We start from the raw sequence: 25,642 nt of genomic DNA on the forward strand, positions 1-25,642 counted from the left end.
TTTTACACGCACTCGTTTAATCCTGAACTTTTTTATCGTGAGAAATAATTACATCACATAATTTCTGTTAAATTGGCTCACAATAGTATGAGCAATTATCAATAATTATCTGTAACATTATTTAGTAAGTGTCAAAGACGAAAAGTTTTTGTAGGAAGTATAATTCAGGCTGTTATTTGGACACCCTCGGCGCGCAGGACCTCTTCGGTACAGTATGGCGGCGCCCGGCAGAGTTCTGAACTGTGAGGACTTTTCAATGTTTCAGGTAAAACGAGCGAACTCGCCAATGGTCAGAATAAAATTGTGCAGGATTCTTAAGCGCACACTGATTTTTATGAGCACAGTGTTATGATGTTAACGGGAATGTTGTACAAATGACTGACCCTCGGTGGTCTGTTGCACGCAGTCGTGTGGATCAATGAGCAGCAGAGCAAACATGACACTGTTTGTCTTTATAAATATAAATATAATTGTATGCATTAAATAAGCTATAATTTATACATAATAGAATATACAGAAATGATTTTTTATTAAAGCTTTTAAGTACATATTGTGTATTGTGTAAGAAATGGGTAGTTAACATCATGGACTCCTGAACTTTTTTTAGCATTAGCATTTTATTTGAAGATAAAGTGTATGTTTTAGGTGTTGTGACACTTCTTAATCATTTTTAATTTATTGCTTTTCATTTGTGCGATTTATTTCAATTCATTTAATTATTTCTGCAGTATTCCAGGTGTCCCTCAGTTAATATTAGCTTATAAAGCTACATGATTAATGATTATACAAGAATTTAAAAACGTAGTTTAAAAATGGGTTTAGATAAACTCACACTGCAGGACTCTGCTTGAAATGTTGTCAACTACCTATGTGTATAGATATATTGTATACATTTTAAATGATGGTTATGGCTACCAAGGGGTTTTACTTTAAGATAATTTAGTAATCAGTAATATTAATATTCCTTAAATGGAGAAAATTATTCTTAATTTTTAGGGTTTTAATTAAAGATTACAGTCACACGCGATATAGCCTGCTAGCTGGAACTCCTGTATGTAAACAGACGTGACTTAATGACGCAAAGACGAACGGCGGAAGCTCGTATTTCCCGCAAAATCCTACCAGTACCACTGAAATTATAAAACATTACAAGCTTACCGGGCTAAGGTAAGGAGATAGTTTTGAACACTGGCTGGTTATGTACTTGCTCAAAAATTGAATTTGGATCATTTTTAACCAAAAAAACCCTACGGACTGCAGCTTTAAACGTTGAATTTTTATTGACACTGACATGGTCTGCTGTTTTTCTCTCTCTCCTTATGTCCTCTAGGAAGTATTAAAAGGGATGCGCACCATAGATGACAGAATTGTCCATGCCCTTAATACCACTGTGCCCACGGTGTCCTTTTCAGGCAAAGTGGATGCCACACAGACCTGCAAAGAACTTTATGAATCTGTATGTATCACCATACAAAGCGCTTATGAATATTAGAGATCCCCTAATTCTGTGCTTGATGTATGACTTATTTTAGTGTACTGTCATAGGCTGTGATGTGTTAATAGCAAACACGTACTTTCTCTGTTTTTCAGCTCATGGAAGCCCATCTTTCCAGAGATAAGGCAATAAAGTCATGTATTACAGAGACCTCTGCTGTCCTCGGGAAGTTACGTGAAGAGAGGGCAAAAGATAGTGACAACTTGTCAATTATCAAGCAACTCAGGAAAGAACAAACTAAGGTAATTCCAATGTCTGCCACTAGAGGGCTTATTACTCTAGTGTTATGTAGTTTTAGTTGTTGACTCATTACCAAAGCAATGTCATAGTAAGACTAGAGGTTGACAGCTTGCATATATAACAGATAATAAGCGGAACCACGTGAATCTGAATGCTTGAAGAAGTGCTTCTCAAATCCATGGTTACCTACATTTTTATTGGGTTAATGTTCCCTTTTAAATAATCTGAAATCAGGGTTATCGTTAAGTAGAACTGAAACTATTAAAAACATTTCTGTCAACCCACATAACTGACATAAAATATAAATGTTTAAGTTGAAACACTAAAATTATTAATAAAAACTAAAACAAACTGAACCTAAATAGCAATATTTTAAAAAACAAATGAATAACAACCGCACATGACAAAATTACTGAAAATTAAACTAAAATTATAAAAATAAAAGCTAATTTAAAATAATAATACTATAATAAAACTAAAGTATAAACTAAAATAACACTCTGGAAGTCCTTTTACAAATGGCTGAAATCTTCTAAAATCTTCTCACTTTGCCTACAGTTAAAACTCATGCAGTCTGAGCTAAATGTTGAAGAAGTGGTCAATGACCGAAGTCTAAAGGTGAGTTTTTGAGAGTGTCTTCTATTGATTCTATTGAATATGAGCTGTTTTCATTCAGAAATATTTGTCACTGATGGCGTTTTCCCCCTAGGTTTTCAATGAAAGGTGCCGAATTCACTACACCCCTCCTAAGATCAAGTGAATGATAGTTCTGTTGTCAACATGAACCACACAGTTATTCTGAGGACAACACCTGGAGCTGAGCCGGGACATTGAGCACAAACGTCCCTATCTCTCATCCCACAAACCCTCCTCTCCGCCACTCTGTCTGTGGCTTTGTGTTTCTACAGTGAAGGAACACTACTGTTGCCCAAGTGTAAAACTTTTTGTATAAATATTGTACAAAAGATTTTATTAAAAATGAAATGTTTTCCAATTGTTGAAATGTCTGTTATTTGCTTTGCAACACAGCAATGAATGTTCATTTGAAGAGACAATAAGAGTATTGATCTGTTCTCAGATGTTGACATGCCCTCTTGTGTCAAAGGTTAAAGCAGGGGTTTTTAGCCACAGATCCCCACACATGATGATCGTCATGCGAGGGACCCCCATCCTAAAATTTAAAAGACCCGTTCTTGTATAAAGACTCAACAATTATGATAACTTAAAAGTCCAAATATGCCAAAAGTGCACTATGCAAAAACAAAAACAAGAAGAACTATTGGCATGGATATCTAGATGTGAGTTAAGTGATGTTTTTATTGTAAGTGAGGGAAAATGATCTGGTATTGTACAGGTATGCCAAAAACAAAATTGGAGACGTATTTAAAAGATTACTTAATTCATAATGAGTTACATTGCAGGTATTGTTTACACATTAGTCAATAAATACATGTTCATTATTGTTAGGGTCATCACATGTAATAAATGAGTTAACATGTTTCATCTTCTGTTGTTAATGTAAACATTTACAGTGTAAAAATGGTAACAGTGGGATTTTGGCCAATATTCATGATGATTTGATCTTTCTGGAGGTTTGCTTCAGAAGTATTCAATGGCATCATGATGAGCCTTGGATGTCTGTATGCCGTGCAGCTCCAGTTTTTCTCCAGCACAGGGCAGGGGTTTAAAGACACGTAGATGAATATAGTCATCCTCACCTACATGCACCTAAAACAGATCATTTAGAACAGTGCATTTAAAACGATTATAGTTAAGGACTGTAAGCGTTATATGAGGCTTGCTTTTAAACGTACGTACCCATTACATTAACAGAGTTACCCTATGTTCATTCATAAAATAACAGGTATATTTCCCTACCTTGATGAAGTAATTTCTCCCCGCAACAACTTGCGTTTTATAAGATTTGGCGGTGAAAACGTCAAACTTTCGCCCAGCTTTATCCTCTGCATGAGACTTTACCTGAGATAAAACGGGAGTTGTCAGTGAATGTTTTTTGAATGACACACAAAGACTTTATATAGACGTGTGACACCACTTCACTATTTGTTTTTCTGCAATGTAAAGTTACCAACCTCATCGCATATTTTCTGCACCTCTTCATCGGCATCTTTCGCCTCGGATGTTCCGCCACAACGTACCTCCATTTTAAATACAGAAGGTTAATAAAAATACTCGGGAACGTCTCCTCACAACAAGATTCACTGACTGGAAACTTTACTTCTTGGTTATCACGGGACATTGGAACAGACCATTTTTGTGGAATAGACCAGAGTTATCAACAGAGAAAGACCTGATAGCTTCTCTGCTGTTGCGCTTAAATATATGTCTGAACATGAAAATTATTTAGCTTTAAACATAAAATATGGATCTTCTTTTTGGTAATGTATCTCTGTTCATATTCAATCACCCCCCAAATTGGTTTGAACCTCGTATTGGCGCATATCAGAGCTCTGGCGCATATGTAACTGGTTAGGGCACTACGGAAGCCCTAAACGGCCATGGATTATAATTTTTTTTCTATCTTGTTTTGTCGTGATCTCGAGATAACAAAAGTTGTTTTCTCGTCATCTCGACATGAAAGTTCTTTTTACAGGGATTGATTCTGAAACACACTGTACCCGGATTCTACTGTTGCTATAGTAACGAACACAACTTTCACGCGCATCTGATCGACGGATAAATCATGCGCTCTTATATCTTGTGGATATTTCAGCAAAATGTTTACTTCACTTAATAATAAAGTTTACAATAAATAAATAAATACATATAGGCTAATCAATCACTGTTCAATAAATGTACGCTAAACATTTTATTTGTGTAATTAACATGTTTAATGATCAACAGAGCATTCAACATCTCAAGCGCAGCCAGAGTACCTTCAGAAAGATGCCAGATTATTCTATATTTCTATAAATTATTCGATTAAACCCACTTTATTTTTCTCATTCGTTTGAAATAAAATTATATTACATAATGTGTTTGTTATTTTTATTCGTCATGTAGGACAGGCTGTGATTAAACTGTCTTCCTCCAGTTTCCATTAAAAAGAGGTGCAATACTCCAGATTTCCAAAAAACAAAACTTTAATCCAGTTGATATAGGCTAAAACAATCTTGGGATGCTGTTTGAGAAGAGTGTTTACGTATGTGTGTTGTTTCCAACAAAGAAATGTAAAAAATAGGTTACACACTATCACTGAATTAAATGGCATAGGCTATAAATCATATTTCTTATCAATATACATTGAGTGAGTGAAACGAACACTGAAACTGCGATGATTAAAATGGCGTCTTAAAGATACACAATAAGGTGCAAACAGAATACTATACAGTGACATCAAAATTAGTTTTAATAAGCAATAAGTTTAGTATCACACCGAAGTATTGCGGTCGTGAAACTGTGGTGAGTCATGCACTAGTCAGAACGATAACAGATACACTTTCAAGCAAAATAATCATATTCAAGCATTTAACAGTTAATTAATTACTTAACGCACACAGTACTGCACAAAATAAATCGATCACGAAGACTCTCTCTGTCCGAAACTCGTACAATCTGGGCCAATATGAACTAATACAGTAAAGTGGAAATTTACTGCACATCATCAGTTATATTTGGTAATATACTGACACCTGTTGGCACATTTGTGTAATTTACAGCAGAGATTAAGTCGTGATCACGAGAAAACAACTTTTGTTATCTCGAGATCACGAGAAAATAAGTCTGATCACGACAAAACAAGAAAGAAAATAATAATAATCCATGGCCGTTTAGGGCTTTCGTAGGGCACGGTTCTGGGGCAGGGGTGACAAATTTTTTGCTGCGTTTACACTGGCAGAAAATAATCCGATTTTTTTACTCGCATCTGACATATAGCCTATCGGAATTTGTTGCACACGTGTAAACAAAAATCCGCACGAGATCCGATTTGATCTGAGCCACTTCCAAATGTGGATTTAAAACTGATACATGTCCGATATCTGGACACCTGACCTACGTCTAAACACGTAGGGTGAAGTCAGCAAAAGTGGGACATCAGCTAAAATGGGACAAATAAGCTTTTTGGTGTAGTGCTCTCTAAAAAAAATAGTGATAATGGTGGGTGATCTTGATATTTTGTAATAACAGTACTTAATTTGAATATCAACATTTGATTGGTCAAATGTAAATCATATGGGCGGATTACTAAAGTGCTGGAATGTCTGAGAAACATAGTTTAGGTAGTTATAATAGGGTTAGTTCACCCAAAAATGAAATTACTGTCATTAATTAGGCTACTCACCCTCATGTTGTTCTACACACACGAGACCTTCGTTCATCTTCAGAAAACACAAATTAAGATATTTTTGATGAAATCCGATGGTTTCTGAAGCACACATAGGCAGCAACGTCATTGCACCTTTTCAGGTCCAGAAAGGTAGTAAAGACATCGTTAAAATAGTCCACGTGACTACAGTGGTTTAAAATTAATGTTATGAAGGGACCAGAATACTTTTTGTGCACAAAATTAAAACAAAAATAACCACTTTATTCAACAATTTCTTCTCTCCTGTCATTTTTTTTTGTATAGTTTGTATAGACACAATTTATACTGTGAAAAATTCATATTATAAATATGCCAAAATATTTGGAAAATATTTAGTTTCTATTCAGTGACATAACTACATTTAGTCTTTTTTAATTCTAAATAAATAAACTAAAATAATTTTATAATATTTTTCTTTATTGAAATCCGATATTTTTTAATAATTTTTTATTTAAATGTAATATCTAGTTTCTGCTGTTACATTATTACATTTAATCTTTTTTATGTATAATCATTTTATTTAAATAAGATTTTATTTTTATCATTTTCATTTAATTCTAAAATCTTTTAAATCTAAATATTTTATTTCTATTGAGTTACATTAAATTTAATCTATAATCTTATTTAGTCTAAATTTATTTAAATCAGATTATATTCAGTTACATCTAATCTATTTTTTTTTATTTAGAATTATATAATTTTTATTTAAATCTATTTTTTTTTTTTTTTTTGTTATATACCATGGACTATAGCACTCATAATTTTAATATGCCAAAAGTCCACTATGCAAAACAACAACAACAACAAAAAAAACATAACTGTCCATTCATGCATTTTATGTAAATACTATACATTATAGGCAGTCAAGTATAAAATTTATATTTACTGCATCAATATCACTAGGTACAAAGCCCACAATGTTAAGAACTATAGGCATGGATATCTAGATTTGAGTTAAGTGATAATGAACTGTTATTGTACAGCTATGCCAAAAACATGGAGACATGTATTTAAAGGATTACTTGATTCAAAATGAGTTACACTGCAGGTATTGTTTACACATGTCACGATCACTGTCTGTTCCTGTCAGTTCCTAGACTCCACTTCCCATAATCCTCCCTTCCAATCACATGCACCAATCACCAATTGCCACACACACCTGCAGATCATTACCTGGACTATTTAAGACACACACACACACACACCCTTTGCGAAGTCTTGATTTGCCCCGGTGATCACTTCTGAGCGTTTCCTTGTGGATTGTATTTCTGTTGCCATTGGACTGTTTATTGGACTGTGTTTGTTTGCCGCCTGCCCTGATCCTTGCCTGTTATTTGGACTGTGTTTGTTTGCTGCCTGCCCTGACCATTGCCTGTGACTTTACTCTGCTTGTCTGCCGCCTGCCTCGACCATTGCCTGTCCCTGTTTGTGTCTCTGCCTGTGCCCCTGTCTGCTTTGGTGTTTATCGTAATAAAGCTGCAAATGGATCCTCACGCATTCGACCCATCATTACAGAAGACTTCGCCATCAAACGATCCAGCAGCTTCTACGAGCGCTTCCAGCCTTAGCATGGACCCAGCAATACGCCTCGTCCGCCTTCGGCAAGGTAATTGTACACTCGAGGACCACATTCAGAAGTTTTTAGACATTGCCTATTTCTCTGACCTGCCTGACTGTGCCCTCATTGACTTCTTTGGCTATGGATTAAACGAACCATTGAAGGACTACTTACTTATTAATGGTCCCCGAGGGTCGTTCATGGAATTTCTGGACTTTGCCCTGCTTACTGTTGGTTCACTTTTTACTGTGGATGTCGCGGAGGAACGCGACACCTCGTCCCCCCATGTAATGGCTGCCTCTAAAGAGAGCCTGCACAAAATGGCGGCCACAACATCATCACATCGTGTCTCCGCTGATCTTCCAGAGCCAGGTCAAGTCTCCGTTGATCCTCTAGAATTACATCACGTCTCTGGATCTGTTTGGGAGCGGAGTGGGTTGCGTTCCAGTGTGGCTGATCCAGCGCTGACTTCAGTACGAGCGGCTGGCATTCCTAAGCCTCCGCCGGCCGCTTCACACTCAAGCTCGCCGGTTGCCGCTTCACACTCAAGCTCGCCGGTTGCCACGCACTCAAGCTCGCCGGTTGCCACGCACTCAAGCTCGCCGGTTGCCACGCACTCAAGCTCGCCGGTTGCCACGCACTCAAGCTCGCCGGTTGCCACGCACTCAAGCTCGCCGGTTGCCACGCACTCAAGCTCGCCGGTTGCCACGCACTCAAGCTCGCCGGTTGCCACGCACTCAAGCTCGCCGGTTGCCACGCACTCAAGCTCGCCGGTTGCCACGCACTCAAATTCTCTGGATGCTATGGACAAGATGGCCGCTTTGCCAGTGCCCAAGATGGTCGTTCCAGCCAGCGAGTCCACTCCAGAACCAGCTCCAGTCCGCGAGTCCGCTCCAACCCGTGAGCCCGCTGCAGCGCCCTCAGAGGAGGTAGGCATAGAGCCACCGCCTCAACCATGTAAACGGAGGAGGAGGAGGAAGAAGGCTTCCTCCATCCCTCAAGGCCCGGAGGCCTTCCCAGAGCCCGCTGTAGGCCCGGAGGCCGTCCCAGAGCCCGTTGTAAGCCCGGAGGCCGTCCCAGAGCAGTCCGCTGCCGTCCCAGAGCAGCCCGCTCTTCCTGATACGGCCACGGAGGCCGTCGCCGAGCTCCTCGCCCTGCCGGCGCCACCCGAGCTCCTCGCCCTGCCGGCGCCACCCGAGCTCCTCGCCCTGCCGGCGCCACCCGAGCTCCTCGCCCTGCCGGCGCCACCCGAGCTCCTTACCCACGAAACCGCCACGGCCTCCGTTGAATTCCCCAAGAACTTTTTGGGGGGGGGGGCCATATACCTGAGGGTGGGGAGCTTGTGGGTGGGGACCCTGCACGGCCGCGATCATCAGCGGCCTCCGAATTGCTTGAGCTTGCGGGTGGGGACCTTACACGCCCACGGTCTTCAACCGCCTGTGAACTGCTGTGGCCGGCTACGGACCCTGACCCGCCGTGGGCGCCCAAGCCACCTGACCCACCGTGGCTGCCCAAGCCACCTGACCCGCCGTGGCTGCCCAAGCCACCTGACCCGCCGTGGCTGCCCGTGGCACCTGACCCCCCGTGGCTGCCCGTGGCACCTGACCCGCCGTGGCTGCCCGTGGCACCTGACCCGCCGTGGCTGCCCGTGGCACCTGACCCCCCGTGGCTGCCCGTGGCACCTGACCCCCCCGTGGCTGCCCGTGGCACCTGACCCCCCGTGGCTGCCCGTGGCACCTGACCCCCCCGTGGCTGCCCGTGGCACCTGACCCCCCCGTGGCTGCCCGTGGCACCTGACCCCCCGTGGCTGCCCGTGGCACCTGACCCCCCGTGGCTGCCCGTGGCACCTGACCCCCCGTGGCTGCCCGTGGCACCTGACCCCCCGTGGCTGCCCGTGGCACCTGACCCCCCGTGGCTGCCCGTGGCACCTGACCCCCCCGTGGCTGCCCGTGGCACCTGACCCCCCGTGGCTGCCCGTGGCACCTGACCCCCCGTGGCTGCCCGTGGCACCTGACCCCCCGTGGCTGCCCGTGGCACCTGACCCCCCGTGGCTGCCCGTGGCACCTGACCCCCCGTGGCTGCCCGTGGCACCTGACCCCCCGTGGCTGCCCGTGGCACCTGACCCCCCGTGGCTGCCCGTGGCACCTGACCCCCCGTGGCTGCCCGTGGCACCTGACCCCCCGTGGCTGCCCGTGGCACCTGACCCCCCGTGGCTGCCCGTGGCACCTGACCCCCCGTGGCTGCCCGTGGCACCTGACCCCCCGTGGCTGCCCGTGGCACCTGACCCCCCGTGGCTGCCCGTGGCACCTGACCCCCCGTGGCTGCCCGTGGCACCTGACCCCCCGTGGCTGCCCGTGGCACCTGACCCCCCGTGGCTGCCCGTGGCACCTGACCCCCCGTGGCTGCCCGTGGCACCTGACCCCCCGTGGCTGCCCGTGGCACCTGACCCCCCGTGGCTGCCCGTGGCACCTGACCCCCCGTGGCTGCCCGAGTTCCTGGACCTGCATTGGAGACCCCGTTCCCGTCTGCCAACAGGTCTCCAATGTACCCACCCCCCCCTCCCTATCTGTGCCATTTACGCCGCGAGGACGCGCCTTCCGGAAGGGGGGCGTTATGTCACGATCACTGTCTGTTCCTGTCAGTTCCTGGACTCCACTTCCCATAATCCTCCCTTCCAATCACATGCACCAATCACCAATTGCCACACACACCTGCAGATCATTACCTGGACTATTTAAGACACACACACACACACACCCTTTGCGAAGTCTTGATTTGCCCCGGTGATCACTTCTGAGCGTTTCCTTGTGGATTGTATTTCTGTTGCCATTGGACTGTTTATTGGACTGTGTTTGTTTGCCGCCTGCCCTGATCCTTGCCTGTTATTTGGACTGTGTTTGTTTGCCGCCTGCCCTGACCATTGCCTGTGACTTTACTCTGCTTGTCTGCCGCCTGCCTCGACCATTGCCTGTCCCTGTTTGTGTCTCTGCCTGTGCCCCTGTCTGCTTTGGTGTTTATCGTAATAAAGCTGCAAATGGATCCTCACGCATTCGACCCATCATTACAACACACTAGTCAATAATGTTCATTATTGTTAGGGTCATCACATGTAATAAATGAGTTAACAGGATTCGTCTTCAGATGTTAAAGTAAACATTTACAGTGTAAAAATGGTAACAGTGGGATTTTGGCCAATATTCATGATGATTTGATCTTTCTGGAGGTTTGCTTCAGAAGTATTCAATGGCATCATGATGAGCCTTGGATGTCTGTATGCCGTGCAGCTCCAGTTTTTCTCCAGCACAGGGCAGGGGTTTAAAGACACGTAGATGAATATAGTCATCCTCACCTACATGCACCTAAAACAGATCATTTAGAACAGTGCATTTAAAACGATTATAGTTAAGGACTGTAAGCGTTATATGAGGCTTGCTTTTAAACGTACGTACCCATTACATTAACAGAGTTACCCTATGTTCATTCATAAAATAACAGGTATATTTCCCTACCTTGATGAAGTAATTTCTCCCCGCAACAACTTGCGTTTTATAAGATTTGGCGGTGAAAACGTCAAACTTTCGCCCAGCTTTATCCTCTGCATGAGACTTTACCTGAGATAAAACGGGAGTTGTCAGTGAATGTTTTTTGAATGACACACAAAGACTTTATATAGACGTGTGACACCACTTCACTATTTGTTTTTCTGCAATGTAAAGTTACCAACCTCATCGCATATTTTCTGCACCTCTTCATCGGCATCTTTCGCCTCGGATGTTCCGCCACAACGTGCATCCATTTTAAATACAGAAGGTTAATAAAAATACTCGGGAACGTCTCCTCACAACAAGATTCACTGACTGGAAACTTTACTTCTTGGTTATCACGGGACATTGGAACAGACCATTTTTGTGGAATAGACCAGAGTTATCAACAGAGAAAGACCTGATAGCTTCTCTGCTGTTGTGCTTAAATATATGTCTGAACATGAAAATTATTTAGCTTTAAACATAAAATATGGATCTTGTTTTTGGTAATGTATCTCTGTTCATATTCAATCACCCCCCAATTGGTTTGAACCTCATATTGGCGCATATGTAACTGGTTAGGGCACGGCTCTGGGGCAGGGGTGTCAAATTTTTTGCTGTGTTTACACTGGCAGAAAATAATCCGATTTTTTTACTCGCATCTGACATATAGCCTATCGGAATTTGTAGCACACGTGTAAACAAAAATCCGCACGAGATCCGATTTGATCTGAGCCACTTCCAAATGTGGATTTAAAACTGATACATGTCCGATATCTGGACACCTGACCTACGTCTAAACACGTAGGGTGAAGTCAGCAAAAGTGGGACATCAGCTAAAATGGGACAAATAAGCTTTTTGGTGTAGTGCTCTCTAAAAAAAAATAGTGATAATGGTGGGTGATCTTGATATTTTGTAATAACAGTACTTAATTTGAATATCAACATTTGATTGGTCAAATGTAAATCATATGGGCGGATTACTAAAGTGCTGGAATGTCTGAGAAACATAGTTTAGGTAGTTATAATAGGGTTAGTTCACCCAAAAATGAAATTACTGTCATTAATTAGGCTACTCACCCTCATGTTGTTCTACACACACGAGACCTTCGTTCATCTTCAGAAAACACAAATTAAGATATTTTTGATGAAATCCGATGGTTTCTGAAGCACACATAGGCAGCAACGTCATTGCACCTTTTCAGGTCCAGAAAGGTAGTAAAGACATCGTTAAAATAGTCCACGTGACTACAGTGGTTTAAAATTAATGTTATGAAGGGACCAGAATACTTTTTGTGCACAAAATTAAAACAAAAATAACCACTTTATTCAACAATTTCTTCTCTCCTGTCATTTTTTTTTGTATAGTTTGTATAGACACAATTTATACTGTGAAAAATTCATATTATAAATATGCCAAAATATTTGGAAAATATTTAGTTTCTATTCAGTGACATAACTACATTTAGTCTTTTTTAAGTCTAAATAAATAGACTAAAATAATTGTATAATATTTTTCTTTATTGAAATCCGATATTTTTTAATAATTTTTTATTTAAATGTAATATCTAGTTTCTGCTGTTACATTGTTACATTTAATCTTTTTTATGTATAATCATTTTATTTAAATAAGATTTTATTTTTATCATTTTCATTTAATTCTAAAATCTTTTAAATCTAAATATTTTATTTCTATTGAGTTACATTAAATTTAATCTATAATCTTATTTAGTCTAAATTTATTTATATCAGATTATATTCAGTTACATGTAATCTATTTTTTTATTTAGAATTATATATTTTTTATTTAAATCTATATATATATTTTTTTGTTATTTACCATTGATTATAGCACTCATAATTTTAATATGCCAAAAGTCCACTATGCAAAACAACAACAACAACAACAAAAAACATAACTGTCCATTCATGCATTTTATGTAAATATTATACATTATAGGCAGTCAAGTATAAAATTTATATTTACTGCATCAATATCACTAGGTACAAAGCCCACAATGTGAAGAACTATTGGCATGGATATCTAGATTTGAGTTAAGTGATAATGAACTGTTATTGTACAGCTATGCCAAAAACATGGAGACATGTATTTAAAGGATTACTTGATTCAAAATGAGTTACACTGTAGGTATTGTTTACACACTAGTCAATAATGTTCATTATTGTTAGGGTCATCACATGTAATAAATGAGTTAACAGGATTCATCTTCAGATGTTAAAGTAAACATTTACAGTGTAAAAATGGTAACAGTGGGATTTTGGCCAATATTCATGATGATTTGATCTTTCTGGAGGTTTGCTTCAGAAGTATTCAATGGCATCATGATGAGCCTTGGATGTCTGTATCCCGTGCAGCTCCAGTTTTTTTCCAGCACGGGGCAGGGGTTTAAAGACACGTAGATGAATATAGTCATCCTCACCTACATGCACCTAAAACAGATCATTTAGAACAGTGCATTTAAAACGATTATAGTTAAGGACTGTAAGCGTTATATGAGGCTTGCTTTTAAACGTACGTACCCATTACATTAACAGAGTTACCCTATGTTCATTCATAAAATAACAGGTATATTTCCCTACCTTGATGAAGTAATTTCTCCCCGCAACAACTTGCGTTTTATAAGATTTGGCGGTGAAAACGTCAAACTTTCGCCCAGCTTTATCCTCTGCATGAGACTTTACCTGAGATAAAACGGGAGTTGTCAGTGAATGTTTTTTGAATGACACACAAAGACTTTATATAGACGTGTGACACCACTTCACTATTTGTTTTTCTGCAATGTAAAGTTACCAACCTCATCGCATATTTTCTGCACCTCTTCATCGGCATCTTTCGCCTCGGATGTTCCGCCACAACGTGCATCCATTTTAAATACAGAAGGTTAATAAAAATACTCGGGAACGTCTCCTCACAACAAGATTCACTGACTGGAAACTTTACTTCTTGGTTATCACGGGACATTGGAACAGACCATTTTAGTGGAATAGACCAGAGTTATCAACAGAGAAAGACCTGATAGCTTCTCTGCTGTTGCGCTTAAATATATGTCTGAACATGAAAATTATTTAGCTTTAAACATAAAATATGGATCTTGTTTTTGGTAATGTATCTCTGTTCATATTCAATCACCCCCCAATTGGTTTGAACCTCATATTGGCGCATATGTAACTGGTTAGGGCACGGCTCTGGGGCAGGGGTGTCAAATTTTTTGCTGCGTTTACACTGGCAGAAAATAATCCGATTTTTTTACTCGCATCTGACATATAGCCTATCGGAATTTGTTGCACACGTGTAAACAAAAATCCGCACGAGATCCGATTTGATCTGAGCCACTTCCAAATGTGGATTTAAAACTGATACATGTCCGATATCTGGACACCTGACCTACGTCTAAACACGTAGGGTGAAGTCAGCAAAAGTGGGACATCAGCTAAAATGGGACAAATAAGCTTTTTGGTGTAGTGCTCTCTAAAAAAAATAGTGATAATGGTGGGTGATCTTGATATTTTGTAATAACAGTACTTAATTTGAATATCAACATTTGATTGGTCAAATGTAAATCATATGGGCGGATTACTAAAGTGCTGGAATGTCTGAGAAACATAGTTTAGGTAGTTATAATAGGGTTAGTTCACCCAAAAATGAAATTACTGTCATTAATTAGGCTACTCACCCTCATGTTGTTCTACACACACGAGACCTTCGTTCATCTTCAGAAAACACAAATTAAGATATTTTTGATGAAATCCGATGGTTTCTGAAGCACACATAGGCAGCAACGTCATTGCACCTTTTCAGGTCCAGAAAGGTAGTAAACACATCGTTAAAATAGTCCACGTGACTACAGTGGTTTAAAATTAATGTTATGAAGGGACCAGAATACTTTTTGTGCACAAAATTAAAACAAAAATAACCACTTTATTCAACAATTTCTTCTCTCCTGTCATTTTTTTTTGTATAGTTTGTATAGACACAATTTATACTGTGAAAAATTCATATTATAAATATGCCAAAATATTTGGAAAATATTTAGTTTCTATTCAGTGACATAACTACATTTAGTCTTTTTTAATTCTAAATAAATAAACTAAAATAATTTTATAATATTTTTCTTTATTGAAATCCGATATTTTTTAATAATTTTTTATTTAAATGTAATATCTAGTTTCTGCTGTTACATTATTACATTTAATCTTTTTTATGTATAATCATTTTATTTAAATAAGATTTTATTTTTATCATTTTCATTTAATTCTAAAATCTTTTAAATCTAAATATTTTATTTCTATTGAGTTACATTAAATTTAATCTATAATCTTATTTAGTCTAAATTTATTTAAATCAGATTATATTCAGTTACATCTAATCTATTTTTTTTTATTTAGAATTATATAATTTTTATTTAAATCTATTTTTTTTTTTTTTTTTGTTATATACCATGGACTATAGCACTCATAATTTTAATATGCCAAAAGTCCACTATGCAAAACAACAACAACAACAAAAAAAACATAACTGTCCATTCATGCATTTTATGTAAATACTATACATTATAGGCAGTCAAGTATAAAATTTATATTTACTGCATCAATATCACTAGGTACAAAGCCCACAATGTTAAGAACTATAGGCATGGATATCTAGATTTGAGTTAAGTGATAATGAACTGTTATTGTACAGCTATGCCAAAAACATGGAGACATGTATTTAAAGGATTACTTGATTCAAAATGAGTTACACTGCAGGTATTGTTTACACATGTCACGATCACTGTCTGTTCCTGTCAGTTCCTAGACTCCACTTCCCATAATCCTCCCTTCCAATCACATGCACCAATCACCAATTGCCACACACACCTGCAGATCATTACCTGGACTATTTAAGACACACACACACACACACCCTTTGCGAAGTCTTGATTTGCCCCGGTGATCACTTCTGAGCGTTTCCTTGTGGATTGTATTTCTGTTGCCATTGGACTGTTTATTGGACTGTGTTTGTTTGCCGCCTGCCCTGATCCTTGCCTGTTATTTGGACTGTGTTTGTTTGCTGCCTGCCCTGACCATTGCCTGTGACTTTACTCTGCTTGTCTGCCGCCTGCCTCGACCATTGCCTGTCCCTGTTTGTGTCTCTGCCTGTGCCCCTGTCTGCTTTGGTGTTTATCGTAATAAAGCTGCAAATGGATCCTCACGCATTCGACCCATCATTACAGAAGACTTCGCCATCAAACGATCCAGCAGCTTCTACGAGCGCTTCCAGCCTTAGCATGGACCCAGCAATACGCCTCGTCCGCCTTCGGCAAGGTAATTGTACACTCGAGGACCACATTCAGAAGTTTTTAGACATTGCCTATTTCTCTGACCTGCCTGACTGTGCCCTCATTGACTTCTTTGGCTATGGATTAAACGAACCATTGAAGGACTACTTACTTATTAATGGTCCCCGAGGGTCGTTCATGGAATTTCTGGACTTTGCCCTGCTTACTGTTGGTTCACTTTTTACTGTGGGTGTCGCGGAGGAACGCGACACCTCGTCCCCCCATGTAATGGCTGCCTCTAAAGAGAGCCTGCACAAAATGGCGGCCACAACATCATCACATCGTGTCTCCGCTGATCTTCCAGAGCCAGGTCAAGTCTCCGTTGATCCTCTAGAATTACATCACGTCTCTGGATCTGTTTGGGAGCGGAGTGGGTTGCGTTCCAGTGTGGCTGATCCAGCGCTGACTTCAGTACGAGCGGCTGGCATTCCTAAGCCTCCGCCGGCCGCTTCACACTCAAGCTCGCCGGTTGCCGCTTCACACTCAAGCTCGCCGGTTGCCACGCACTCAAGCTCGCCGGTTGCCACGCACTCAAGCTCGCCGGTTGCCACGCACTCAAGCTCGCCGGTTGCCACGCACTCAAGCTCGCCGGTTGCCACGCACTCAAGCTCGCCGGTTGCCACGCACTCAAGCTCGCCGGTTGCCACGCACTCAAGCTCGCCGGTTGCCACGCACTCAAATTCTCTGGATGCTATGGACAAGATGGCCGCTTTGCCAGTGCCCAAGATGGTCGTTCCAGCCAGCGAGTCCACTCCAGAACCAGCTCCAGTCCGCGAGTCCGCTCCAACCCGTGAGCCCGCTGCAGCGCCCTCAGAGGAGGTAGGCATAGAGCCACCGCCTCAACCATGTAAACGGAGGAGGAGGAGGAAGAAGGCTTCCTCCATCCCTCAAGGCCCGGAGGCCTTCCCAGAGCCCGCTGTAGGCCCGGAGGCCGTCCCAGAGCCCGTTGTAAGCCCGGAGGCCGTCCCAGAGCAGTCCGCTGCCGTCCCAGAGCAGCCCGCTCTTCCTGATACGGCCACGGAGGCCGTCGCCGAGCTCCTCGCCCTGCCGGCGCCACCCGAGCTCCTCGCCCTGCCGGCGCCACCCGAGCTCCTCGCCCTGCCGGCGCCACCCGAGCTCCTCGCCCTGCCGGCGCCACCCGAGCTCCTCGCCCTGCCGGCGCCACCCGAGCTCCTTACCCACGAAACCGCCACGGCCTCCGTTGAATTCCCCAAGAACTTTTTGGGGGGGGGGCCATATACCTGAGGGTGGGGAGCTTGTGGGTGGGGACCCTGCACGGCCGCGATCATCAGCGGCCTCCGAATTGCTTGAGCTTGCGGGTGGGGACCTTACACGCCCACGGTCTTCAACCGCCTGTGAACTGCTGTGGCCGGCTACGGACCCTGACCCGCCGTGGGCGCCCAAGCCACCTGACCCACCGTGGCTGCCCAAGCCACCTGACCCGCCGTGGCTGCCCAAGCCACCTGACCCGCCGTGGCTGCCCGTGGCACCTGACCCCCCGTGGCTGCCCGTGGCACCTGACCCGCCGTGGCTGCCCGTGGCACCTGACCCGCCGTGGCTGCCCGTGGCACCTGACCCCCCGTGGCTGCCCGTGGCACCTGACCCCCCGTGGCTGCCCGTGGCACCTGACCCCCCGTGGCTGCCCGTGGCACCTGACCCCCCGTGGCTGCCCGTGGCACCTGACCCCCCGTGGCTGCCCGTGGCACCTGACCCCCCGTGGCTGCCCGTGGCACCTGACCCCCCGTGGCTGCCCGTGGCACCTGACCCCCCGTGGCTGCCCGTGGCACCTGACCCCCCGTGGCTGCCCGTGGCACCTGACCCCCCGTGGCTGCCCGTGGCACCTGACCCCCCGTGGCTGCCCGTGGCACCTGACCCCCCGTGGCTGCCCGTGGCACCTGACCCCCCGTGGCTGCCCGTGGCACCTGACCCCCCGTGGCTGCCCGTGGCACCTGACCCCCCGTGGCTGCCCGTGGCACCTGACCCCCCGTGGCTGCCCGTGGCACCTGACCCCCCGTGGCTGCCCGTGGCACCTGACCCCCCGTGGCTGCCCGTGGCACCTGACCCCCCGTGGCTGCCCGTGGCACCTGACCCCCCGTGGCTGCCCGTGGCACCTGACCCCCCGTGGCTGCCCGTGGCACCTGACCCCCCGTGGCTGCCCGTGGCACCTGACCCCCCGTGGCTGCCCGTGGCACCTGACCCCCCGTGGCTGCCCGTGGCACCTGACCCCCCCGTGGCTGCCCGTGGCACCTGACCCCCCGTGGCTGCCCGTGGCACCTGACCCCCCGTGGCTGCCCGAGTTCCTGGACCTGCATTGGAGACCCCGTTCCCGTCTGCCAACAGGTCTCCAATGTACCCACCCCCCCCTCCCTATCTGTGCCATTTACGCCGCGAGGACGCGCCTTCCGGAAGGGGGGCGTTATGTCACGATCACTGTCTGTTCCTGTCAGTTCCTGGACTCCACTTCCCATAATCCTCCCTTCCAATCACATGCACCAATCACCAATTGCCACACACACCTGCAGATCATTACCTGGACTATTTAAGACACACACACACACACACCCTTTGCGAAGTCTTGATTTGCCCCGGTGATCACTTCTGAGCGTTTCCTTGTGGATTGTATTTCTGTTGCCATTGGACTGTTTATTGGACTGTGTTTGTTTGCCGCCTGCCCTGATCCTTGCCTGTTATTTGGACTGTGTTTGTTTGCCGCCTGCCCTGACCATTGCCTGTGACTTTACTCTGCTTGTCTGCCGCCTGCCTCGACCATTGCCTGTCCCTGTTTGTGTCTCTGCCTGTGCCCCTGTCTGCTTTGGTGTTTATCGTAATAAAGCTGCAAATGGATCCTCACGCATTCGACCCATCATTACAACACACTAGTCAATAATGTTCATTATTGTTAGGGTCATCACATGTAATAAATGAGTTAACAGGATTCGTCTTCAGATGTTAAAGTAAACATTTACAGTGTAAAAATGGTAACAGTGGGATTTTGGCCAATATTCATGATGATTTGATCTTTCTGGAGGTTTGCTTCAGAAGTATTCAATGGCATCATGATGAGCCTTGGATGTCTGTATGCCGTGCAGCTCCAGTTTTTCTCCAGCACAGGGCAGGGGTTTAAAGACACGTAGATGAATATAGTCATCCTCACCTACATGCACCTAAAACAGATCATTTAGAACAGTGCATTTAAAACGATTATAGTTAAGGACTGTAAGCGTTATATGAGGCTTGCTTTTAAACGTACGTACCCATTACATTAACAGAGTTACCCTATGTTCATTCATAAAATAACAGGTATATTTCCCTACCTTGATGAAGTAATTTCTCCCCGCAACAACTTGCGTTTTATAAGATTTGGCGGTGAAAACGTCAAACTTTCGCCCAGCTTTATCCTCTGCATGAGACTTTACCTGAGATAAAACGGGAGTTGTCAGTGAATGTTTTTTGAATGACACACAAAGACTTTATATAGACGTGTGACACCACTTCACTATTTGTTTTTCTGCAATGTAAAGTTACCAACCTCATCGCATATTTTCTGCACCTCTTCATCGGCATCTTTCGCCTCGGATGTTCCGCCACAACGTGCATCCATTTTAAATACAGAAGGTTAATAAAAATACTCGGGAACGTCTCCTCACAACAAGATTCACTGACTGGAAACTTTACTTCTTGGTTATCACGGGACATTGGAACAGACCATTTTTGTGGAATAGACCAGAGTTATCAACAGAGAAAGACCTGATAGCTTCTCTGCTGTTGTGCTTAAATATATGTCTGAACATGAAAATTATTTAGCTTTAAACATAAAATATGGATCTTGTTTTTGGTAATGTATCTCTGTTCATATTCAATCACCCCCCAATTGGTTTGAACCTCATATTGGCGCATATGTAACTGGTTAGGGCACGGCTCTGGGGCAGGGGTGTCAAATTTTTTGCTGTGTTTACACTGGCAGAAAATAATCCGATTTTTTTACTCGCATCTGACATATAGCCTATCGGAATTTGTAGCACACGTGTAAACAAAAATCCGCACGAGATCCGATTTGATCTGAGCCACTTCCAAATGTGGATTTAAAACTGATACATGTCCGATATCTGGACACCTGACCTACGTCTAAACACGTAGGGTGAAGTCAGCAAAAGTGGGACATCAGCTAAAATGGGACAAATAAGCTTTTTGGTGTAGTGCTCTCTAAAAAAAAATAGTGATAATGGTGGGTGATCTTGATATTTTGTAATAACAGTACTTAATTTGAATATCAACATTTGATTGGTCAAATGTAAATCATATGGGCGGATTACTAAAGTGCTGGAATGTCTGAGAAACATAGTTTAGGTAGTTATAATAGGGTTAGTTCACCCAAAAATGAAATTACTGTCATTAATTAGGCTACTCACCCTCATGTTGTTCTACACACACGAGACCTTCGTTCATCTTCAGAAAACACAAATTAAGATATTTTTGATGAAATCCGATGGTTTCTGAAGCACACATAGGCAGCAACGTCATTGCACCTTTTCAGGTCCAGAAAGGTAGTAAAGACATCGTTAAAATAGTCCACGTGACTACAGTGGTTTAAAATTAATGTTATAAAGGGACCAGAATACTTTTTGTGCACAAAATTAAAACAAAAATAACCACTTTATTCAACAATTTCTTCTCTCCTGTCATTTTTTTTTGTATAGTTTGTATAGACACAATTTATACTGTGAAAAATTCATATTATAAATATGCCAAAATATTTGGAAAATATTTAGTTTCTATTCAGTGACATAACTACATTTAGTCTTTTTTAAGTCTAAATAAATAGACTAAAATAATTGTATAATATTTTTCTTTATTGAAATCCGATATTTTTTAATAATTTTTTATTTAAATGTAATATCTAGTTTCTGCTGTTACATTGTTACATTTAATCTTTTTTATGTATAATCATTTTATTTAAATAAGATTTTATTTTTATCATTTTCATTTAATTCTAAAATCTTTTAAATCTAAATATTTTATTTCTATTGAGTTACATTAAATTTAATCTATAATCTTATTTAGTCTAAATTTATTTATATCAGATTATATTCAGTTACATGTAATCTATTTTTTTATTTAGAATTATATATTTTTTATTTAAATCTATATATATATTTTTTTGTTATTTACCATTGATTATAGCACTCATAATTTTAATATGCCAAAAGTCCACTATGCAAAACAACAACAACAACAACAAAAAACATAACTGTCCATTCATGCATTTTATGTAAATATTATACATTATAGGCAGTCAAGTATAAAATTTATATTTACTGCATCAATATCACTAGGTACAAAGCCCACAATGTGAAGAACTATTGGCATGGATATCTAGATTTGAGTTAAGTGATAATGAACTGTTATTGTACAGCTATGCCAAAAACATGGAGACATGTATTTAAAGGATTACTTGATTCAAAATGAGTTACACTGTAGGTATTGTTTACACACTAGTCAATAATGTTCATTATTGTTAGGGTCATCACATGTAATAAATGAGTTAACAGGATTCATCTTCAGATGTTAAAGTAAACATTTACAGTGTAAAAATGGTAACAGTGGGATTTTGGCCAATATTCATGATGATTTGATCTTTCTGGAGGTTTGCTTCAGAAGTATTCAATGGCATCATGATGAGCCTTGGATGTCTGTATGCCGTGCAGCTCCAGTTTTTTTCCAGCACGGGGCAGGGGTTTAAAGACACGTAGATGAATATAGTCATCCTCACCTACATGCACCTAAAACAGATCATTTAGAACAGTGCATTTAAAACGATTATAGTTAAGGACTGTAAGCGTTATATGAGGCTTGCTTTTAAACGTACGTACCCATTACATTAACAGAGTTACCCTATGTTCATTCATAAAATAACAGGTATATTTCCCTACCTTGATGAAGTAATTTCTCCCCGCAACAACTTGCGTTTTATAAGATTTGGCGGTGAAAACGTCAAACTTTCGCCCAGCTTTATCCTCTGCATGAGACTTTACCTGAGATAAAACGGGAGTTGTCAGTGAATGTTTTTTGAATGACACACAAAGACTTTATATAGACGTGTGACACCACTTCACTATTTGTTTTTCTGCAATGTAAAGTTACCAACCTCATCGCATATTTTCTGCACCTCTTCATCGGCATCTTTCGCCTCGGATGTTCCGCCACAACGTGCATCCATTTTAAATACAGAAGGTTAATAAAAATACTCGGGAACGTCTCCTCACAACAAGATTCACTGACTGGAAACTTTACTTCTTGGTTATCACGGGACATTGGAACAGACCATTTTAGTGGAATAGACCAGAGTTATCAACAGAGAAAGACCTGATAGCTTCTCTGCTGTTGTGCTTAAATATATGTCTGAACATGAAAATTATTTAGCTTTAAACATAAAATATGGATCTTGTTTTTGGTAATGTATCTCTGTTCATATTCAATCACCCCCCAATTGGTTTGAACCTCATATTGGCGCATATGTAACTGGTTAGGGCACGGCTCTGGGGCAGGGGTGTCAAATTTTTTGCTGCGTTTACACTGGCAGAAAATAATCCGATTTTTTTACTCGCATCTGACATATAGCCTATCGGAATTTGTTGCACACGTGTAAACAAAAATCCGCACGAGATCCGATTTGATCTGAGCCACTTCCAAATGTGGATTTAAAACTGATACATGTCCGATATCTGGACACCTGACCTACGTCTAAACACGTAGGGTGAAGTCAGCAAAAGTGGGACATCAGCTAAAATGGGACAAATAAGCTTTTTGGTGTAGTGCTCTCTAAAAAAAAATAGTGATAATGGTGGGTGATCTTGATATTTTGTAATAACAGTACTTAATTTGAATATCAACATTTGATTGGTCAAATGTAAATCATATGGGCGGATTACTAAAGTGCTGGAATGTCTGAGAAACATAGTTTAGGTAGTTATAATAGGGTTAGTTCACCCAAAAATGAAATTACTGTCATTAATTAGGCTACTCACCCTCATGTTGTTCTACACACACGAGACCTTCGTTCATCTTCAGAAAACACAAATTAAGATATTTTTGATGAAATCCGATGGTTTCTGAAGCACACATAGGCAGCAACGTCATTGCACCTTTTCAGGTCCAGAAAGGTAGTAAACACATCGTTAAAATAGTCCACGTGACTACAGTGGTTTAAAATTAATGTTATGAAGGGACCAGAATACTTTTTGTGCACAAAATTAAAACAAAAATAACCACTTTATTCAACAATTTCTTCTCTCCTGTCATTTTTTTTTTTTGTATAGTTTGTATAGACACAATTTATACTGTGAAAAATTCATATTATAAATATGCCAAAATATTTGGAAAATATTTAGTTTCTATTCAGTGACATAACTACATTTAGTCTTTTTTAAGTCTAAATAAATAGACTAAAATAATTGTATAATATTTTTCTTTATTGAAATCCGATATTTTTTAATAATTTTTTATTTAAATGTAATATCTAGTTTCTGCTGTTACATTGTTACATTTAATCTTTTTTATGTATAATCATTTTATTTAAATAAGATTTTATTTTTATCATTTTCATTTAATTCTAAAATCTTTTAAATCTAAATATTTTATTTCTATTGAGTTACATTAAATTTAATCTATAATCTTATTTAGTCTAAATTTATTTAAATCAGATTATATTCAGTTACATCTAATCTATTTTTTTTAAATTTAGAATTATATAATTTTTTATTTAAATCTACTTTTTTTTTTTTGTTATTTACCATGGACTATAGCACTCATAATTTTAATATGCCAAAAGTCCACTATGCAAAACAACAACAACAAAACACAACTGTCCATTCATGCATTTTATGTAAATACTATACATTATAGGCAGTCAAGTATAAAATTACTATTTACTGCATCAATATCACTAGGTACAAAGCCCACAATGTGAAGAACTATTGGCATGGATATCTAGATTTGAGTTAAGTGATAATGAACTGTTATTGTACAGCTATGCCAAAAACATGGAGACATGTATTTACAGGATTACTTGATTCAAAATGAGTTACACTGCAGGTATTGTTTACACACTAGTCAATAATGTTCATTATTGTTAGGGTCATCACATGTAATAAATGAGTTAACAGGATTCTTCAGATGTTAAAGTAAACAGTTACAGTGTAAAAATGGTAACAGTGGGATTTTGGCCAATATTCATGATGATTTGCTTTTTCTGTAGTTTTGCTTCAGAAGTATTCAATGGCATCATGATGAGCCTTGGATGTCTGTATGCCGTGCAGCTCCAGTTTTTCTCCAGCATGGGGCAGGGTTTTATAGACACGTAGATGAATATAGTCATCCTCACCTACATGCACCTAAAACAGATCATTTAGAAACATTTAAAAACGATTATAGTTAAGGACTGTAAGCGTTATATGAGGCTTGTTTTTACAGATACATTCAGTCCATTAACAGGGTTCCCCTACGAATTCATTCATAAAATAACACAGTTTTTTTTTCTTACCTTAATGAAGTAATTTGTCCCCGCAACAAGTTGTGTTTTAAAAGATTTGGCAGTGAAAACGTCAAACGTGCGCCCAGCTTTATTCTCGGCATGAGACTTCATCTGAGGAAAAACGGGAGTTGTCAGTGAATGTTGTTTTATGACACATCACATCATTATTTGTTTTTCTACAATGTAAAGTTACCAACCTCATCGCATATTTTCTGCACCTCTTCATTGGCATCTTTCGCCTCGGTTGTTCCGCCACAAAGTAAAGGCATTTTAAATACAAACGGTTAATAGAAATTACTCGGGAACGTCTGTTCACAACAAGATTCACTGACTTGAAAGTTTACTTCCTGGTTATCACGAGACATTGGAACAGACCATTTTTGTGGAATAGACCAAAGAGGGTTGTAGTGTTTCAACAGAGAAAGACCTGGTAGCTGCTTTGCTAATGTGCTTAAATATAAGTATAAACATGGTATTTATTTAACTTGAAACATTAAATATTGATCTTCTTTGTGGTATCTCTGTTCATATTTTGATCACCCCCGTAAAGTGGTTTGAACGCTTATGTAACTGGTTAGGTCGTGGATAATTACACTGTTAAGAAATGTTTACACGATAAACTATTAATT

General features: G+C 41.2%; 7 protein-coding genes and 1 long non-coding RNA gene across 8 annotated transcripts; 2 read left to right on the forward strand and 6 right to left on the reverse strand.

Annotated features, from left to right (window-relative positions):
• The first annotated feature begins 43 nt into the window (after positions 1-43).
• On the forward strand, positions 44-2,729 carry mix23 (mitochondrial matrix import factor 23). Its single transcript, XM_051883066.1, has 5 exons — positions 44-265; positions 1,331-1,456; positions 1,591-1,737; positions 2,294-2,353; positions 2,445-2,729. The coding sequence occupies exons 1-5, from the start codon at positions 215-217 to the stop codon at positions 2,493-2,495; spliced, it is 435 nt and encodes a 144-aa protein (XP_051739026.1). The 5' UTR covers positions 44-214; the 3' UTR covers positions 2,496-2,729.
• Positions 2,730-3,034: 305 nt separating this feature from the next.
• On the reverse strand, positions 3,035-3,998 carry LOC127506511 (cystatin-B-like). Its single transcript, XM_051883073.1, has 3 exons — positions 3,829-3,998; positions 3,614-3,715; positions 3,035-3,463 (listed from the first exon to the last, which is right to left on the reverse strand). Exons 1-3 carry the CDS (start codon positions 3,898-3,900, stop codon positions 3,335-3,337), a joined length of 303 nt encoding a protein of 100 aa, XP_051739033.1. The 5' UTR covers positions 3,901-3,998; the 3' UTR covers positions 3,035-3,334.
• A 6,759-nt stretch (positions 3,999-10,757) lies between these two features.
• LOC127506507 (cystatin-B-like) lies at positions 10,758-11,523 on the reverse strand. The gene is made up of 3 exons (XM_051883068.1): positions 11,345-11,523; positions 11,130-11,231; positions 10,758-10,979 (listed from the first exon to the last, which is right to left on the reverse strand). Exons 1-3 carry the CDS (start codon positions 11,414-11,416, stop codon positions 10,851-10,853), a joined length of 303 nt encoding a protein of 100 aa, XP_051739028.1. The 5' UTR covers positions 11,417-11,523; the 3' UTR covers positions 10,758-10,850.
• A 1,541-nt stretch (positions 11,524-13,064) lies between these two features.
• Positions 13,065-14,139, reverse strand: LOC127506509 (cystatin-B-like). Its single transcript, XM_051883070.1, has 3 exons — positions 13,961-14,139; positions 13,746-13,847; positions 13,065-13,595 (listed from the first exon to the last, which is right to left on the reverse strand). Exons 1-3 carry the CDS (start codon positions 14,030-14,032, stop codon positions 13,467-13,469), a joined length of 303 nt encoding a protein of 100 aa, XP_051739030.1. The 5' UTR covers positions 14,033-14,139; the 3' UTR covers positions 13,065-13,466.
• Positions 13,065-20,191, reverse strand: LOC127506510 (cystatin-B-like). The gene is made up of 4 exons (XM_051883072.1): positions 20,013-20,191; positions 19,798-19,899; positions 19,423-19,647; positions 13,065-13,367 (listed from the first exon to the last, which is right to left on the reverse strand). Exons 1-3 carry the CDS (start codon positions 20,082-20,084, stop codon positions 19,519-19,521), a joined length of 303 nt encoding a protein of 100 aa, XP_051739032.1. The 5' UTR covers positions 20,085-20,191; the 3' UTR covers positions 13,065-13,367; positions 19,423-19,518.
• On the forward strand, positions 15,784-24,850 carry LOC127506512 (uncharacterized). Its single transcript, XR_007928006.1, has 3 exons — positions 15,784-15,911; positions 21,962-22,127; positions 24,738-24,850. It is a non-coding gene; the product is annotated as an uncharacterized LOC127506512 (long non-coding RNA).
• LOC127506508 (cystatin-B-like) lies at positions 21,733-22,807 on the reverse strand. The gene is made up of 3 exons (XM_051883069.1): positions 22,629-22,807; positions 22,414-22,515; positions 21,733-22,263 (listed from the first exon to the last, which is right to left on the reverse strand). The coding sequence occupies exons 1-3, from the start codon at positions 22,698-22,700 to the stop codon at positions 22,135-22,137; spliced, it is 303 nt and encodes a 100-aa protein (XP_051739029.1). The 5' UTR covers positions 22,701-22,807; the 3' UTR covers positions 21,733-22,134.
• On the reverse strand, positions 24,348-25,393 carry LOC127506506 (cystatin-B-like). Its single transcript, XM_051883067.1, has 3 exons — positions 25,211-25,393; positions 25,023-25,124; positions 24,348-24,873 (listed from the first exon to the last, which is right to left on the reverse strand). Exons 1-3 carry the CDS (start codon positions 25,280-25,282, stop codon positions 24,745-24,747), a joined length of 303 nt encoding a protein of 100 aa, XP_051739027.1. The 5' UTR covers positions 25,283-25,393; the 3' UTR covers positions 24,348-24,744.
• Positions 25,394-25,642: the final 249 nt, after the last annotated feature.

This window comes from Ctenopharyngodon idella, chromosome 23 (genome assembly GCF_019924925.1).
Source record: "Ctenopharyngodon idella isolate HZGC_01 chromosome 23, HZGC01, whole genome shotgun sequence".
In the NCBI taxonomy this organism is placed as follows: Eukaryota; Metazoa; Chordata; class Actinopteri; order Cypriniformes; family Xenocyprididae; genus Ctenopharyngodon; species Ctenopharyngodon idella.